Below are 18972 nucleotides of genomic sequence, written 5' to 3'. Positions count from 1 at the left end.
AAATGTTCCCTCTGCAAAATGACTAAGCAGCCTTACTCCTGTCTCTTGAACACAACCAGTAGAGGTCCCATCCTTAGCTCCCTCAAGCTTTGACAGTTCAAACTAGTTCCCAAAAAAATGAGCTGTCCACCAGAATAGAAAATAAATTATGTAGGAGCGCTGCTTACCTCTTGTTTGATACAGCTTAGTCTAAACACAAAGTTTTAAAGTTTGATTAGGTCAAAGAAAGACCATGTAGGTTTGATTAAATGTCATTAGGATGCTATCCTGAGGAAATCTATCCTAGATTCAGGTTTTCCTCTTAAATGTTTTTTTTATTTCATCCTAAAATCAATAGGAAAGAAAAACAAAAAAAACCCAATCAAACAAAAAACCCCAAAGCAACCAAAAAACTCAAACAAAAAACCTTGCATGTTCTTAGAAAAGTGCCTACTGAGAAAAGGATGAAGAATGTAGTAGATGGGAAAAGCGTCATTTAAATATGACTTTATATATGGCTTTATTTGATATTAAACTAGACTGTATTTGGTGATGCAGTTTACAAAACAAAATTTAAAGGCAGAACCTCAGACAAGCGAAGTAATGGTAGTGTGAAAGACATACTGTCTTCTCATTCTTAGGAGCAGTGACTTTGGTTATATTTTTGACCATTCATTGATACTTGTAACTTTTAGCAAGCTACTTTCCCTTCTTAGGTTTCCTGATCTGAAAGATTGAGACCCAGAAAATGAATGTGAAAAAATACGCTATTTGAATTTTTAAAAAAAATGAGTAAGCTTGTATGGTTGTAAATATTTGGGGTATTTAGGAAATCCTTCAACACACATATATGCTTCTTAAAAATACATGGGTTTAGAAGCAAACCTTACAATTGTGTTGTGAAGCCAGAACAGAGACCAATAAAATGACCATCAGTTACTAATAAAATAAAACCAGATGTGACTAAGTATTTTCTAATGAATATGCAGTCATCTGGGTGAAATGTGCTTGTCTAAGAAAGTTCTAGATTTCTCTACTATATATGATAGAATGTATTGCATCATTATATGACAGTTTGTATTATCATCTCAGAATAGATTATCCTAATTGTTATATGTATTTTTCTTCTTCTCTATTCTTGTAGCTTATGGAATCCATGGTGTTACCATGTCTAACACTCTTACGCAAACTTGTATATGCTGATCCAGTTGTTCGTCTGTCTCTAGCACAGCAATCATCTTTACTGCTTTTGCTATTCAGAGGTAAAGATTCTATTTTGACTTTAATACATGCATGGAAAGAAAACGTGAAAAATGGTTAGTTGTTTAACCAAAAGCCTTCTTAAGAACCTTGGATCACTTCAGTGTCTTTAATATTTAGAAGATAAATAATTGTGTGTTAGTGTTACCCATGATGTGGCATCTGTTGAAGATCTTGGCAAAATGACTGTGGAAATTGGTTGTTTTTAACCAGTGTCCTTCTATGTATTTTTTCTTTCTATATATTATTAAATGTCAATGTTTTCCTAACACATTTTTATATATCTTTATTTTATTCAGTTTCCCTGATTTTCCAACATGATTGTGCTCTTTTAACTGAAACTGCAGTATTGCTTTGTCTTCTGTTGTTTGATGAAGTAGCAAGAACAGAAACATGGTATGAAAAAACAGTTATTTAATGGCATATTCTGTAGTCCAAATTTAAGGCTTTAATGAAAATAAGTTTTTATATATATTCAAAAAAATTATGACCCAAACTTCTATATGTCCAAAATTGCATATTTGTAGACCAAACAAATTGTTTCAATATTTGGGATGCATGCTGTATAGGTCTATGTGGCATATTTTTGCAGTATAAATTCTTTGTATCTCAGTGTTGATTTTACGTTTACTTTAATTTTCAAAAAGCCTGATTGGTCGATAATCCATCTTTTCCATAAATGGGAACTATACAAATGGAATAGCTAGCTGTAGGCATGGTTTTTTTGACTTAATTAGAATTTTCCTGTTTACTTTGGCTTTTAAGTGTACCAGTTGTGCTTAAAATAGCAGACCTCAGCTTATGATATTTTATTATTTGAAATTTGCATATACTTAAGAAAAAATATGCTTTTAGAATTCACACACGTGAAATACACTGAAAAGAATTACAGTGTATATTTTTTCTGTAGTAGAAAAAAGAAACAAGCATGTGCTTTGATATGTTATCTTGAATTTAATTTTTATGTGCAGTACATCTGGAGCAAGTATTCTCTATGTGTGTGATCTTAGTTTTACATAATCATGAAGAAACGTTTATTAATACAAATTATTCATCAATGGATGATAACTAAAGACCTAGCTGGAGGAAGAAATACAGCTGTATCTGAATAATAAAGATGTAAGTGTAGCATTAGTAGAAACTGAGCCTTAAAGTAGGCAATAATAATTATAATTTAATATCTTGTAGGGCTGATGGCCTAACCGTTAACGATACTGGCCTACCTGCCTTCAGTTTACCTGTTGCTGTTGTCAGAAGGTATGTGTGGGTGGTTATGGGGGTTTTTGTTGTTTTGTTTTTTTGTTTTTTTTAACAGTTAATTATGCTTCTTTCCATTTCCTGTCCTTCTTGAGGTGTGGAGGTGGGAGAATGAAGGGAAACATCTGGTGTTAAAAACAAAGTTGTCTACATTTTTAAACATGGAGTATTTTCCTCCAAGTCTTTGTTCTCTGAAAAAGTTTCAAAAACTTTATTTGCAAATTTTAAAGCTTACTTTAATAGAGCATTTAATTTAAAACAAAAGCAAACCCTTTGTTTTTGTTTTTTTTTCTTTAAGGTATCATCTCCCAGTCAGGATCACTGCTCATCATGTAATTAGCCCCAATACTGTTGTGGTGCCATTGGCTTCTGAGTCCTTGGCTATGAAACCTGTGTCTGATATGGTTAAGATGGCTTGGAATCTGTCATGGTACCATGGCATTGAAAACATATTGCAACTGATAGATTATGAGAAGGAAGCAGAAATGTAAGCCATATTATGTTGATTTTAAATCCCAATATATTTTAATTAAATTAGCCTTTCATGAAGCTTAAATAGGTTTTCAACTTCAAATAGCAGTTCAAGTTTTTACTGGTTTGAGAATGCAGTCTTTTAAAACGTAAAGGATTCTGTGACTGTTTTTCTTGTAGTCAATGTGGTTTCCTTAGGGAGCTGCCTTTTTTCCCCTTTATAGTTGCATGACTTTTTCTCTTCTCTTTTTTTTTTTTCCTTGGGGATTTAAATTTCAAATAATTATTCTTTTTAATGGTAATACTAAGAATTATGGTAGATAATGAAGAAAATTCCCTTTGCATCCTTTCATTAACTCTTGATTAAGCATAATTTCTCTTTTTGAGACTATTTTCTATGCAGAACTCAACATCCTAGAAGATTCTTCATTTAATAGGGCTAAAATGCTTGTATCTGTACATCTGTCCATCTTGACAATTTTTTAGTTTCTGCTTATCCTTTAAAGGGTCCTACAAGTTTTATTTGTAAACAGTGTGGTGTGGTTCTGAGCCATTGAAAACTCTGCAGTTGTTTTGCAGGCAAAAACAAAGCAGTATCTTAAAAAGAAAATAAGAAAATAATATAATCCAAGTGGCCAACATTTAGAATAGCATGGAAGAAAAGTTCATTACAAACGATGTGAATAGCACCTTTCACGTAACGTTTTGAGGCGTGTCATTTTTCCGAAGAACCAAACAGCTCAGGATTTAAATGTGATGGGGTTGTTATTGTTGGCTTTTGGCTTTTTGGAGGAGGTGGAGGAGGGAGAAGGAGCAGAAAGGATTGGTTAACTAAAATACATTTTTTTAAGGCAATTTATGTTTTGTCTTCTCATTTGAACTGGAGTGAAAGAGTCAACACTCACTGAACTAGCCTGTAAATGTACTGGCTGTTAATGATTTTTCTCTTATGCCTTTTCAGATTTTTAGACTCGTTAAAGCTGTCCTCGGAAGACATTCTTATACTCAAAATAACTCACACAAATTATGGACTGCAGGATTGTCTTAATTCAATCATTCAGGCAGTATCCCATAGGGATGTTAGGGCTGCTCTCACTAGGCTTAGTTTTTACGTTCTGAATGACAAACTTGCATTGAAATGCAGTTCTGAGTCTTGTGGAACCACTTTGAAGAGCTTTGTTTGGCAAAAAGCAATAAACAGGTAAGCATACTGACTACAGAAACCCATTAAAGATTATGATGCTTAAATTGTAAATTTCTTAGTTTAAATATTTTCAAATTTATGGAATTGATGGTTCAGGCACCTCTGATTCTGATATATATATGTGTTGTTCCCTGGAGGGACAACACAGCAGGGCATAAGCTATGCAGGAGGTTCCTGGAGAGCATCAGTGAGAACTTCCTGATCCAAGTGACAGAGGAGCCAATGAGGAGAGGTGCTCTGCTGGACCTCATGCTCATGAACAGGCAAGGACTCATTAGGGATGTGAAAGTCTAACGCAGCTTTGGCTATAGTGACCATAAGATGGTAGAGTTCAGGATCCTGAGAGGAGGGAGGCAGACAAAAAGGATCACAGTGCTAGATTTCAGGAGAGTGAACTCTGACCACTTCAAAGATCTCATTGTTAGTGTCTGATGGGATCAGGCCCTGAAGGGAAGAGAGGCCCAAGAAAGCTGTTTAATATTCAATGATTGCCTCCTCCAAGCTCAAGAGCAGTCCATGCCATTTAGCAGGAAGTCAGGCAAAAATGCCAGAGACCTGCACAAATGAACAAGGAAGTCCTGGCAAAACTTGAAGATAAAATAGAAGTCTACAGAGGGCAGAAGTAGGGACAGCTAACTTGAGAAGAGTACAGAGACATTGCTTGACCATGTGGAGGTGCAGTTAGGAAAGCTGAAAGCCCACCTGGAATTGAATCTCGTGAGGGATATCAAAGGCAGCGAGAAGAACTCGAAGTACATAGGTGACAAAAGGAAGGCTAGGGAAAAGTGAGCTTGCTGGTGAATGGGGGAGGAGCCCCAGTGACACAGGGTGTGGAAAAGGCTGGGGTCCTGAATGCCTTCTTTGCCTCAGTCTTTACTAGCAGACTGGCCTTCAGGAATCCTAGGCCCCAGAGACCACGGGGAAGGTCTGGAGCAAGGAAGAGGTATCACTGGTGAAAAAAGATTGGTTTAGGGAATATATAAGCAAACTGGAAATATATAAATCCATGGACCCTGATGGGATGCGCCTATATCAGTATATACTGTCTGATGTGATTTTCATGTCCACTCTGATCAATCCAAGTGACTGGGAGAGGTGCCTGAGAATGGGAGGAAACTAAATGTTACTCCTATCTTCAAGAAGGGTGGAAAGGAGGACCTATAGAGAGCTACAGGTCAGTCAACCTCACCTCAATCCCTGGGAGGGTGGTGGAGTGTCCAATCCTAGAAACTATTTCCATGCACATGAATGACAAGATCATCAGGAGTAGTCTGTATGGATTCACCAAAGGGAAGTCATGCTTGACTAGCCTGCTGATACCCTTCTACAATGAAATGACTGACTTGGTAGATAAGGGGAGAACAGTGGATGTTGCGTACCTTGACTTCAGGAAGGCTTTTTGACACTGTCTCTCTTAAGATCCTTGTAGAGAAGCTGATGAAGTATGGGCTGGATGAGTAGAGTGAGATGGATGGTAAAGTGGCTGAATGACCAGGCCCAGAGAGTGGTGATCAGTGGTATGAAGTCTAGTTGGAAGGCAATAATTAGCAATGTGCCCCATGGAACAATATTGGGTCCAATCCTATTCAACATCTTCATTGATGGTTGGGATCATGGAGCAGAATGCTGTTTTGTTGATGTTACAAAACTGAGAGGAGTGGCTGATATGCAAGAGGGTCGTGCTGCCATCCAGAGGGACCTCAACAGGCTGAAAAAGTGGTTTGACAGAAACCTCATGAAGTTGAACAAGGGGAAGGGCAAAGTCCTGCAGCTGTGGAGGAACAATGCCAGGCACCAGTATATGCTGAGGTTCACCAAGCTGGAAAGCAGCTTTCCAGAAAAGTACCTGGAGATCCTGGTGGACACCAAGCTGAACATGAGCCAGCAATATGTCTTTGCAGCAAAGAAGTCTAATGGTATCCTGGACTGCATTAGGAGGAGTGTTGCTAGCAGGATGAGGCAGATGATCCTTCCCCTATACTTCATACTGGAGAGGGTCCAACAAAGCACCACAAAAATTATGAAAGATTGGAGTATCTTTCCTAAGAGGAAAGGCTGAGAGCTGGCACTAGTTAGTCTGAAGAAGAGAAGGTTCAGAGGGAGGATCTTATCAATGTGAACAAGTACCTGAAGGGAGGGTTTAAAGAAGACGGAACCAGGCTCTTTTCAGTGGTGCCCAGTGACAAGACCAGAGGCAATGGACACACACTGAAACAGGAGGTTCCCTCAGAACGTCAGGAAGCACTTCTTTATTGTAAAGATGACCAAGCAGTGGCACAGGTTGCCTTGAGAGGCTGTGGAATATCCATTCCTGGAGATATTAAAAAGCTACCTGGACATGGTCCTGAGCAACTGGCTTCAAGTGTCCCTGCATGAGTAGGGTTGGACCAGGTGACCTCCAGAGGTCCCTTCCAACCTCAGTGATTATGTGAGTCTGTAATTTACATACACAAAACCAGCAAAAAATGAGTGATTATTTAAAATGCATTTATAGGCTTTGCTATTATTATTAATTGCTAATATTTAATAACTAATTACCTTTTTTCTTTCTTGTCTGTGACCCTGTTAAGATTCTTCTACCTTTTACTATATGCAGTTCCACATTTACTGTATGTAAATGCACTTTTTCACATACATAACAATTTTCTATTTTAATGATATAAAAGTGTAATAGTATGTAACAATTTAATATAGTCAATATTTTATGTAAAAGTATTTAAATACATGTAATTTAATATATATGAGATCTATAACATAATTGTGGTGGATTGGCTTCACCGTTTAAGTTTGCAGCCAAACACAGCCTGCTCTCTCGCCCTCCCCCACCCTCGCCCAGGGAGTAGGGAAGAGGATTGGAAGGAAAAGGGCAAGGAAACTCATGGGTTGAGACAAAAAATATTTACTAATTAAAATAAAATTATAATGATAACAGTACTAACAGAATGTACAAATGAGCAATGTACAGTGCAGTTGCTCACCACCCATTGACCAATGCCCAGCCTGTCCCCAGCCAGTGATCCCAGAGCACAGACAGTCCTGAAACCAAACCCCTAGAAGAGCGAGCCCAAGAGATCTCCAAGAGAATACCCCCACCTTCCAGTCAAACCTGGTTAATATACTGGCATGACATGATATGATATGGAATATCTCATTGGCACGTCCAAATGCCAGTTTTGGGTTTTGCTATTCACTACACTTCTCCCACCCAGTCCTAATGCAGCTGTGAACCAGCCAAACATGGTGACCTTGAGCTCCAGCAGCAACTGATAACATTAGTACTTTTATCAACATTCCTCTCATAACAAGTCTTACACTGAAACTAAACCACAGCTATTCTAATTACTAAGAAGAAAATTAACTCTATCCTAGCAGAACCAGGACAATAATTCCAGATTCATTATATGGAATTATATGTAATATACATATTTACATAATTCCGCATTTGCAGGTGACTTCTGTCCTGTTAGGCTGAGATCTTAAACTCTTTTAAAGTGCTACAAGTATGAAAGTAAGTATTTTTGTTTGCATTGCAGGTTTCTACAAGTGCTTCCAACTTCTGCAGAGGATGAGAAGCTTTTAGTAGATATCTTAAGATTTTTAAACAAATTGCTTAGAGAACAGAGATCAAGTTTGGAGTCAGACCATCTAAAGTGGATCCTGAAATCATTGCTTAATAATGTAAGAATATACCTAAGAAGGTAGCTGTAGACTGTAAGAAATGATATAACTGTGAACTGGTTGACTGGTTTGTTTCTGATGAGTTCCTCAAGGAAAATTACTTCTCTCAACAAAAGCAAAAAATAGCAGATCTTGTGTTAATATCTGCTACTTTGTGGTCTTCGCTACGTGTTTGGGGAAGTTAACTTTGAACAAGAAAATATTTCCTTTTCTCCTTTACTTGTTACATGAATTGTTTCTCTAAACTCAAATATTATATTTGCCAAAACCAAACAATTTCTACCTGAGCCTTGCTCTGGTGTAGGTAACTGTGGTAATGTGGTTGTATAGAGCCATATAACTATAGTAAACTATCCATAGCTCTATGCAGAGTTCTATACGTGTGTATAACTACATGTACTTATGTGGTATGGTTAACTATGCAACATATGCATACATATACAGCTTATATGTATAAGGTATGCTTAGCTACATAACTATATAAAATCATGCAATTGTTTTGATTGGAAAAGGCCTTTAAGATAATCAAGTCCAACCATAAACCTGACACTGCGAAGTCCACCTCTAAACCACGTCCCTAAGCACCACTTCTACCCATCTCTTAAATACCTCCAGGGATGGGTGACTACATCCACCACTTTCCTGGGCAGCCTATTCCAATGCTTGACAACCCTTTCTGTGGAGAAATGTTTCTTAATAGCCAATCTAAACCTCCCCTGGTGCAACTTCAGACCATTTCCTCTTGTCCTATCACTTGTTACTTGGTAGAAGAGACTGACCCCCCCCTCACTACAACCTCCTTTCAGGTAGCTGTAGAGAACAATAAGGTCTCCCCTCAGCCTCCTTTTCTCCAGAATAAACAACTCCAGTTCCCTCAGCTTTTCCTCCTAAGATTTGTGCCCCAGATCCTTCACCAGCTTTGTTGCCCATACAGATGTATTATCTGTGTAACTTACTGGATGAGGTTCCATGCAGGTGTTGGAAGTGTTGGAACCTGTTTGACAAAGTGATATAAACATCTATCTTGCATTAAGAACAAGAATTGAAACTTACACTAAAAGCAAAAACTTCTGTCCTATCTGTTACTTCAGTTTTGATTTTAAATAGTTATAAGATGGTGAAATAAAATATTTTTATAAGCATGAGGAAGATATTATATAAGCGTACAGTTCAGTTGCTATAGTTAAAATACATGTATAATATTGAAAGAATGTAATTTTTTTCTTTTCAGTTTTTCAAGACTCCTGTGCTTTCTGTTTGACAGATCCTTTCTGTCCAATACTGTTCATTTAAGATGTGTAAAATTGGAAAGTATAAAAACAATGAAGGAAGTGAATATCGTAAAGCAGTATAAAAAAACTTTTATTGTATTTGTCAAAATATAATAATTCAATCTTACTCTATAAAAATAATAATTAAATGCCAAAGATAAAAATTATGAATACAGTTTTAGAAGTTTACAAAGTATTGTTCTTCACAGAGCAAGGGCATACTGCCCGCATGCAAGATCGCTCATGGTCTTACAGGGGATATCACGTATTAAGTACAATCTGCATGCACTTGCATTTTCCCATTTTGAAATACAATCTAAACATTTAGGAAAAAAATGATAGTAGACTTCATTTCAATTACTTAGAGAATTCAGGTACTTCAAATTATATGGCTAACTAGGAATTCTATAAATTTTTATGAGTATGGCCTATTCAATTTGCTAATATAAAATCTTTGTCAGATGTTTTTAAGTCTTTCAAGCAACTGAGGCATACAAGGTACATCTTGAACTAATATTTCTACTATGTTTCTCCTGGTTTTTGGGATCTATTTTTTTATTGCAGGTTATTGCTGTATATAACTTAAACTTTTCTTTCATGCTCCATAATACATCATGGTTTAATGCCACGAATTTTTAGAGGTCTTAACAGTAGAATCTTTTATGATGTTTAGTAGAATCAAGTAATTGGCAATTATAGGAGTTTTTTACTGTGCTTTTTACAGAAATATTTCCTAGTAAAATGATTATGGAATTTGTGATTTATGATGTGTGTGATTTGTAAGCTCTCAACAGAAAAATGGCTCTAGTGTGGGTATTAAAATGGGATTTAAACAAATATGACTGTATTTTTATTATTTTCTTTTAGAAGCCAAAATCCCTTTTGTGCCTCCTGGTGCGACCGGAATCCCAAGTGGAGGACGAAATAGATGAAATGCAGACTGCTGTCAGCCAGCAACTGGATAAAGAACTCATTCGTCTTTTTAACACGTTGTTATTTTGCTCCATGTCAGTGACTGACAGGTACAGTGTAAATGGACCTGCCTGTGTAATTCTGATGGGGGATCATAATGCCTTCTGCTGCTGTATCTCAGTCAGAATTTGAATAGAATTACATCATGACTCAATCACTTTAAACTGTAAAAATGGAATATACTCCTCTTGAAGTGAAGGTGAACATTAAATAGGTCTTTTCACGGTAAATTAGGAAATAACTGGGAAGCTTGGAAGAGCATGTACTAGTGGTCACTTTTTCAGCAAATGATAGTTAAACTGAGTGCACAGAGAAGATGGACTATTTCTTTTTCACTGCTGGGAATTTGCAGAAGCAAATGATAACTTGATTGATTTTGTAGCACTTAAAATGGCAAAGTAAAACATTGAAATATTTGAAATAGCAACAAATGTTTATTTTCATTGAACTCCTTTTTAGCCTAATACAGTATATCAGTGCATATTAGTGATTATTTGGGACAGCTACTTCCAGTATGAAGTTCTAAACTTTTTCTGTTAATCAAACAAACACAGGAATGAATTTCTATTAGTATTTTTTCTCTGGGTTTCTAATATAATATCTTCCCACCCTAAATGTCTCTGTCCAAGTGTATTCTAAGAGATACTAAAATTTGCAACTTAAGATAATATTTGTTTATTTATACAACATAACATAACTGTTTGTAACGGTACTTTCAAAATGTTACTTTTCTTCATTCTTCCCATGCAGTTACTAATTTTCTAAAAATTTTGACAGCTGGAAAAGGGAGCATTATAGAAATCCCTGCTAGTTATATCTCACACTCTGGTATTTTCTATCTACCTGAATTCTAGATTGATGGTATTTTGCAGGAAATATTTTTAAACTTGTCTCTTGAACCAGGACAAAAATAAGCATAACAAAACTGTTAAGCTTTGCAACTCTTCTTGTTATGTTATCCTTTGTCTTCAGTCCCTCACTCTTAACGTACTTCTTAATTATTAGTTGTATCTAATTTGTCCTACTTTGTTATGCATCCCTGATATAATCGGATGCATTATTATGCTTTCAGAACCTGGGTGAAGCTAGAAATGCAAATTTAGTTCAATGTTATTCTGTGCATAAGTCAATAGTAACTGAAATGCTGAGACTCATAGACTAACAGTAAGAAGAATGAGGCATTGGCCTCTTATAAAATGATTCATTATAATAGCTTCATGTTGACAGTTGATATTTTTGTTTGTTTGGTTTGGTTTTTGATTTTTTGTTGGTTGTTTTTTTTTTTAACAATTAAACCAGAGAGGGCTTGGAACTTGCTGGCTCTTTCAGAACTGAGCTGGCTCTGAAGCTGCTACAATGCTTAAGACTAACAGATGCACCGCATTTTTATGGACTTCCTTTACTGGAGAGAACATTAAGAGGAATGGTTCATGTTACTGCACTTCCAGACTGGAGTACCTACTCTGCTGCTTTTGAACCTATCACAATTTGTAAGAAATATTTAACAGGTCTTCTTGAGGTAAATAGCTTATGTTATAACTTAGCTTTTGTTTTGAATACTTGTAAAGAACTGTGTAACTGATGACACTAATTTTTAGGATGTACTTTTAGTGAATACCATCACTAGGAATAGGTGTGGCAAAGATGCTTTTTTCTGCTAAGTAAATAGCAAAAATACGGAGAGTAGGTTGAGTGATGTGTATCTGTACTGATGATGATAGGTTGTATTGTGTATGCCTTCATCCCTCACTAGTTAAAGCAAGATGAAAAATAGATGTGTTTTTTTTTGTTTTTTTGTTTTGTTTTTTTCATAACTGGTACTCTAGGAAGGAAAATCCAAGATCATCTCTCACAGGCAAAATCTGTGTGTGAAAGGGAGTCTGGTGGAACAGTAGTTTGTTAGGCAGGTTGTTAACATTGAGAAAGCAGAAAAGAGGTAATTCAAGATGCTGCAGTTGTTGGGAAGCTGAAATTTCATTCCTGTTTTCGCTGTTCTTATTTGTTTGCTGAGTCCGTGGATGTGATAGGCAATTAGTTTTGGCTCCTAAAATTACATCTTTTGAAAAATCCAGTCTTAAAACTGTAGGAAAAGCATAGATCTGACTTTCTGATTGTTTTACAAGTATTCAGTAAGGTAGGTACATTTAGAAGTTTTCTTTTTAGTTTCAAATACTAAAATTATTTATTGCATTGGTAGAGGCTTGAAAAAGTCTTAAATAATTTTAATTAATTTGTGATTCTGAATGGTATGAATAGCAACCAGATAAGTGTCAGGAAAGTTCGTGTGCAGATGATAATCATATTTGTGATGGAAAAAAAAAGATACAGTCTTAGAGGAGAGTCTTAACTTGCCAGAATTTCATGAGTAGAAATAGATATTTTAGAACTATTCCGCAATTTGAAATCTAGACTAAAAATGGCGCCAAGATTATAGATGTTGTCATGTGAATGAAAGATTATTACTGGACAAAATCATAATAAATGTTACAGAATTAAATCAACTGGTAATACATAAGCTTTATATGCAGAAGAATTGGACAGTTTTGCTTGACCTAAATATAAGACTAAATGTAGGGGGAGTGGAGAAAGTGGATTTGAAAGGAATTCTTCTAGAGTGGGACACTGAAAGAAAACAGCAGCAAAATTGAGAGGTTTAAATTGCCATGCATTGTGAGGAAAAAAAAAAATCTAGAAGTGTATGTTTTAAGATTATAACCTGTTAAAAAATATTTTTGTGCATGTTCTATTAAAGCAACATGCTTTTTATTTTAACACATAAGGTTAGATATTTGGTCAGAGGCAGTTTATTTTATGTTATGATCCAGTAACCTTTATTTCTGTTCATTAGAATTTGATATAGAAATCTGATATAATTATTCAAATTCAAATAACAATAAAAGATATAAATGATCCTTTTTCTTGAACACAGAATTTTGAAAATAAATTCTATTTTTAATTCCAAATATTGTGTTATTAAGCTCCACTGCATTCTTAATTTGAAGAAGCAAATAAAAAGCGTTGAACTTCAAAGATTTAACAATATACGAAACCATTGCATGACTGAATCACTTATAAATTATTAAATTCTTAATTTTAAAGTTGAGCTAAAAATCTTCCCTCTTTTCATGAATTTAAATTATTTAGTAGTGTATAGGAAAGCTTGTACTCTACCTGTATACTGCTTACAGTAAAGCTACCATGAACTTGTACCCCTGCTCTTAGGTCATTTCATCATTTTATGTTGAATGGGGAGGAAACGCTATGTCCTTCATGGGAAAAGGTGTTACGAAAAGCACAGTTCTTTGCTTGCTTCATTTATCTCATGAAATGATGGCTCAAGCCAAGGATACGGTGAGTACACCACAGTTGTTCTTATCTTGTCATTTGTGAAGGCTACGCACAGATATATTTTAATTGCAGAAGTTAAATGCTGGATTTTCATATGTGGTGTAGAAAGATGTCTCATATTGCAATAGATAGTAAAAATGAAAAAAAAAAACAACAAACAAGTAATCTCATCTGGTATATTATGTTAGATAAATTAATAAAATAGAGTATAGTATACAAGGAAGCTGAAGATTCGGTTCTAAGCTTCCTGAAATCAATCTGCAACTAATTCTGTGGATTTGCAAAGGTTTTCTATCAGAATAAGGGATAATTATCTTTTTATAAAAATGAGAAATCAGGTTTTTATGTAGGATGAATAAATACAAGGATTTATAACAGCATTATTTCTTCAACCTTGTAGAAATATTAGGTTTTCTAATGTCTACACATACATGTGTGTATTCTTCCATGTGTGTATGTATACATGAAAGAATATACACGTACATGAAATAGTCTCGCTTATAAAAGGACCTATCATTACTTATTAGCAAAATCTGTATTTGGGCTTTGTGTCCATATGTGTATTTTGAGAGCTATATTTTTGAGTTAAGAAAAAAATGACCTCCTTCCTGAAGCAGTTAAAGCAAGTTCAAAGGTTTAGTGTAATCATTTTCGAGAATTAATATCCTTGTTAATGTATGTGATAGCCACAAGTGAAAACCTTTCAATATGATCAAGTACATATCTAACTAGAAGTAGCAGTATACCTGCTTCTCCAAATTCCACTTGTCTGCTTCTTAATATCTTGAAGAAGGAGTACAGAACTTAAATGCTGACAAAGTTTATTAAAATTGCACGAGGATAGAGTATTAAGTTCACTGCAGGAAGACTGCAGCCTCCAAAGAACTAGATTATAAATGCATGTCTGAAGGAGTGGACTCTTTTTTTAATAATATCCATTTCATAGAATAATGTGTATAGTAGCATAATGATTGGTGGTATTTTTTTGTGGCTAGAAATCATAATCTGTCTGTACAACAGTGTTACTCTCTAAACTGTACTAACAACTAATAATCTCAAAAAAAATTTAAATCCTGGCCATTTTTCACTATTATATGATTTAGTGTCAAATGTTATGGAAAGAGAAATACAAAACTAGCCTTCTTCCTCTGTGCAAGCAGTGTTATACAAGAGGTACACTGGATAACTGTGATTTAAAAAAAAAGTCAAAACCTAATACTAACTTAAAATGCACACTCTGACTTGAGATTAAAACTAGTTAAAGCCACTTTTTTTTTTTTTGCTTATTAGCAATATGAACTAGTATGGTTCTCCATTATTAGAACTACCTTGTTAAGTCAGACATAAGATCCTTTAGCTCATACTGATGGGCAGAAGTTACATATGTTTGTAGGAGTACATGAGAAATAGAGCATATGCTTAGGATATACTAGAATTGCTGCAATGTTTTGTTTTTGCTATGGTATCATTTCATTGCTCTTGCTTTGCTGACCTGTCTTTTGTATTTCATTTTGTGTGTTAATGCCCTCCCTCCCCAAAATAAAAAATTGTAAAATACTGTGGGTTTCGTAATTAATATTGTGTGCATAGAGAAGATCAATGCATAATACTCTGCTCCAAATGAAACATCAGTCATCGATTGTGTAGAACTGTACAGGCCTGAGATAGTCAGAAGACATATATGTAAAATTTTAGGTATCATGATTCATTATTAACTTAATGCATTGTTTGTGCAGTGCCATCGTTAAACAGAACAATTTGCAGGTTTGTTTGGTTTTTTCCTAACCTGAACTAAAGAAATTAATTTGCAAAGTCCAGTATAATTTCATGGAATCTTCAACTAAGTAGTATGTGGTAGTCTGTGTGACTTTATTTAATCACATGGCAGATGCATGAAGGAAAAGAACGAGTTACTATCAAAGAAATAACTGCACGTTCTTATCTTGGTTGTTTTCTGCACATGTATAATATAAGAGAGAAAGATAATGTTAATAATAAGTAAAAATAAAAAAATGTAATGAGTATATTTTAAATGGAAATTATTATCCCACTATTTCAAGTAAAATATTTCATCTCTTTTTAGCACTGCTGTCCTAATTTTATGAGGATGACACAAATTTAATTTTGTTCAGTAGGTTAAGTCAGCAGGTTAAATAACATGTTTATAGAGAGAGAATAAAAATATTTTTCCTAGAATATCAGTGATGTGTGCATTTAAAGCATTCTAGCATGTAATTGGTAAATTGGCATGGCATTGAAAGAGTTGTAAAATAATTTATTAATTTACTTTCTTTTCTCTAATCAGGACTGGATATCTCTTTGGTCTTTGCCTTATGATAACAGTGAAGACCAAGGTGCTTCTCAACTAGGTCTGGCATGGCTGATTCCTTTATGGGTAGATAGAGACCCTGAGGTTAGTTAATGCAATGTTAAGTTGATATCTTATTTTTACTATTAAGTATTTTCCAAAATTTTTGTTTCATTAATCTATTTAATATTAAAACTTCTGTTTTGCATTATTTAAAATGTTACTGACTATATCTTAAATAACAGTAATGATAAAGTTAGGGAGAATGCTTCCATTTAAACATCTTCTGAGAAATCCTTCCTTACATCTTTTGTCTTCTGTGCTTTCCTTAGTCACACATTATCATGATTCATAGGCAGTTTTGATTGACATTGCTGATACTTAGCTGCAAAACAGAAATATTTACATGAACTACAAATTTAAAGCAAATGTATTTGATACATATATGTTAAATTGTATGAGTTTGCTAAATGGAACTATTTTAAAGTGGTAAAATGTGAAGAATATTGAAGACTCAATATTTGTAAGTATTAAAAATCTACTATATTAGTTCTGTCATTTTTATGTATACATAGTTGTGATTATGAGTATAGGGCCAGAGAAATATAGGAAAAGAGGTTGTTACTTTTTAAATTATTCTTTTAAGCTACAGATTCAGTTGATACAACTTAATAATTTTAAAAATATGTTGCTATTTACTGTAAGAATATAACTTTGTGTTGTGCTTGTATGTACTAGGTCAGATTTACAGCACTTGGAATAGGATCAGCTCTTACATCTCTTGAAATAGGATGTATTGCTTTAGCAGAAAGTTGCCAAAACATTTCAGGAGGGCTGTGGGGAACGGTGATAAACATTCTTCTGGACCAATCTGAATGTAGCATGGTACGCAGGGAGGTATGTTTCTTGTGTCCTTCTGCTACCTTAGATTGTCAAGTTTTTTTTCAATAAGGAGTAAAGATTTTTAAATTTTTTATTTTATATATCTGTCCTCTGATGCTGCACACCTACTGCTTTGTAAGTTAAATTCTACCTAATTTAAATAAATGTTTAGCTTCTTTTTTCGAATTACTCAAGAAGCAACAAGTACGGATGATTAGTGTAAAAGTGGAAAAGATCTAAATGATACAAATGAATACATAAAAACTCCTGAGGCTTACTCAGGCAAACAAATCCGTTGGTGAAGGATAATGAGTTTAGCCCAGATTTTAATGGCTGTTTTGTTCCCTTTGTGCTCACTTTGGTATGAGCTGATCACCTGGTCTGTCGTAAATACCTCTTCATTGCAGACTTGAAGTAATCTCATTTACCCAAGCACTAATGTTTATTTGTGAGAACTCAAAGTTTGTACTCTGGTAGAACAGCACATAGAACTATACAATACTGTATGTAAACTGTTTACAAGTTTTTTGCAGCTTTCTGTCAACTCAAGTTGTAAGGTTTTTCTTGTTTTCCAATGACTGAGATACAACTGTGACAAATAGCGCGTTAGTTTCTTCCCAGTTCTGTTGTTCAACTAGTTACATACTCCAAAGTAATATTTTGAATTTATATGGCAAAATGCCTTTGCAATTGTGTACTTCATTGTTTTATTTAAATCCAAATAATTTTAGAAGTCTCATAAGAGTCAAATTATTGACAAAAGATTGACAAAATATGAAAAAAGGAGTTTCAGTGCAGCCAAAAATGCATGTGATGTGTATAATACAAGTTAAAAAAAACACATATGCCATATTTAGAAAGGAAAATATTTGGAATGTATCTGTCCCAGTTGTTTTATAATAATTAAAAAACAGTACATGAGGACAGTAGAGTGAAGGGTCATAAACAGTTATCCAGGTTTTCCTGCTCAGGGATTTTTTTCAAATACTTCTTTTTATGTAATGTTCTTTCAACAGGAGTGACTGTACTGGAACAGTCACGAAAGGATGTGATAAATAAATTTGTTTCCTAGTGATTTCTATTCCATCTCTTGTCTATTTCTTACCACCCTTCTCTTGTGCCCTAATAACATCTGTTGTAGGTGAAGTTTTGAGGGTTTTTAGGTTACATCCTTCTAATTGCTCTTTTTTCCCCAACATAAGCATGAAAATTCTTTGTGTTTCAACGTATGTTTAAAGCAATGGAATAGTATCTTGACTGTGATGTTCAATCTGATATGGGTTTTTTTTAACTGTGGTGACTAGATGGCGATATTGATGCTTTTATTTCTTTCAGGCTGCTTTTATTCTACAAAATCTCCTTGTGATTCCACTTCCTACAGAAGATACGAAAGATTGTCTTTGGCAAGTGAGTGACTATTACATTTGATGAGAAAGGTCATAGTCATAGAAGGACCTTATTTGATATAAAAGCTTAAATCAGTATACCTATAAAATACAAACTTAAAAATTTACATATTGTACAGGAAGGACGTGGAACTCCTGGAGCGTGTCCAGCAAAGGGCGACTAAGATGATTAAAGGACTGGAGCATCATTCATATGAGGAAAGGCTGAGGGAGCTGGGCCTGTCAGCCTGGAGAAAAGATGACTCAGAGGGGATCTGATTAATGTTTATAAACATCTAAAGGGAGAGTGTCTAGAGGACAGGGCCAGACTCTTCTCATTGGCAGCCAACAATAGGATGAGAGGCAATGGGCATAAACTGCAGCATAGGAAGTTCCCCCTGAACATAAGGAAGAACTCTTTACTGTGAGGGTGACTGAGCACTGGAACAGGTTGCCCAGAGACGTTGTGGAATCTCCCTCCCTGGAGATATTCAGCAACCATCTGGACAAAATCCTGGTTCATGTGCTGTAGGAGTCCCTGCTTGAGCAGGGTGGTTGGACTAGATGACCTTCAGAGGTCCCTTCCAACCTCAACTGTTCTGTGATTCTGTGACCCTGGCTAAATACAGGTGCTCACCAAAGCCCACTCCATCACTCCCTGTCCTCAACAGGACGGGGAAGAGAAAATATAACGAAAAGCTCATGGTTTGAGAAGAAGACAGGGAGAAATCATGTGCCAGTTACTATCATGGGCAAAATAGACTTGACTTGGGGAAAATGAATTTAATTTACTACCAATCAAATCAGTAGGGTAATGAGAAATAAAACCAAATCTTAAAATGACTTCCCCCTGCCCTTCCCTTCTTTCCAGGGCTTAACTTTACTCCCAATTTTCACTACTTCCTCCCCAACAGTTGCACAGGGGGAGGAGAACGAGGGTTGCGGTCAGTTCATTAC

At 35.2% G+C, this 18972-nt stretch overlaps 1 protein-coding gene across 1 annotated transcript in view; it reads left to right on the top strand.

Annotated features, from left to right (window-relative positions):
- RTTN (rotatin) overlaps positions 1-18972 on the top strand; it is a gene marked incomplete at both ends in the record, with an annotated part of 45289 nt that overhangs the window by 22041 nt on the left and 4276 nt on the right. Inside the window, 12 exons of the mRNA XM_010172635.1 lie at positions 1124-1241; positions 1539-1635; positions 2428-2496; positions 2795-2983; positions 3929-4168; positions 7705-7849; positions 9988-10142; positions 11392-11611; positions 13315-13443; positions 15746-15853; positions 16487-16645; positions 17966-18037. Coding sequence (XP_010170937.1) covers positions 1124-1241; positions 1539-1635; positions 2428-2496; positions 2795-2983; positions 3929-4168; positions 7705-7849; positions 9988-10142; positions 11392-11611; positions 13315-13443; positions 15746-15853; positions 16487-16645; positions 17966-18037 — 1701 coding nt within the window. The remainder of the gene's footprint in view (positions 1-1123; positions 1242-1538; positions 1636-2427; positions 2497-2794; positions 2984-3928; positions 4169-7704; positions 7850-9987; positions 10143-11391; positions 11612-13314; positions 13444-15745; positions 15854-16486; positions 16646-17965; positions 18038-18972) is intronic.

Source organism: Antrostomus carolinensis, unplaced genomic scaffold (genome assembly GCF_000700745.2).
Source record: "Antrostomus carolinensis isolate BGI_N321 unplaced genomic scaffold, ASM70074v2 scaffold2050, whole genome shotgun sequence".
Taxonomy (NCBI): Eukaryota; Metazoa; Chordata; class Aves; order Caprimulgiformes; family Caprimulgidae; genus Antrostomus; species Antrostomus carolinensis.
Note: the sequence above shows the minus strand (reverse complement) of the source record. Positions and strands in the feature narration are given on the sequence as shown.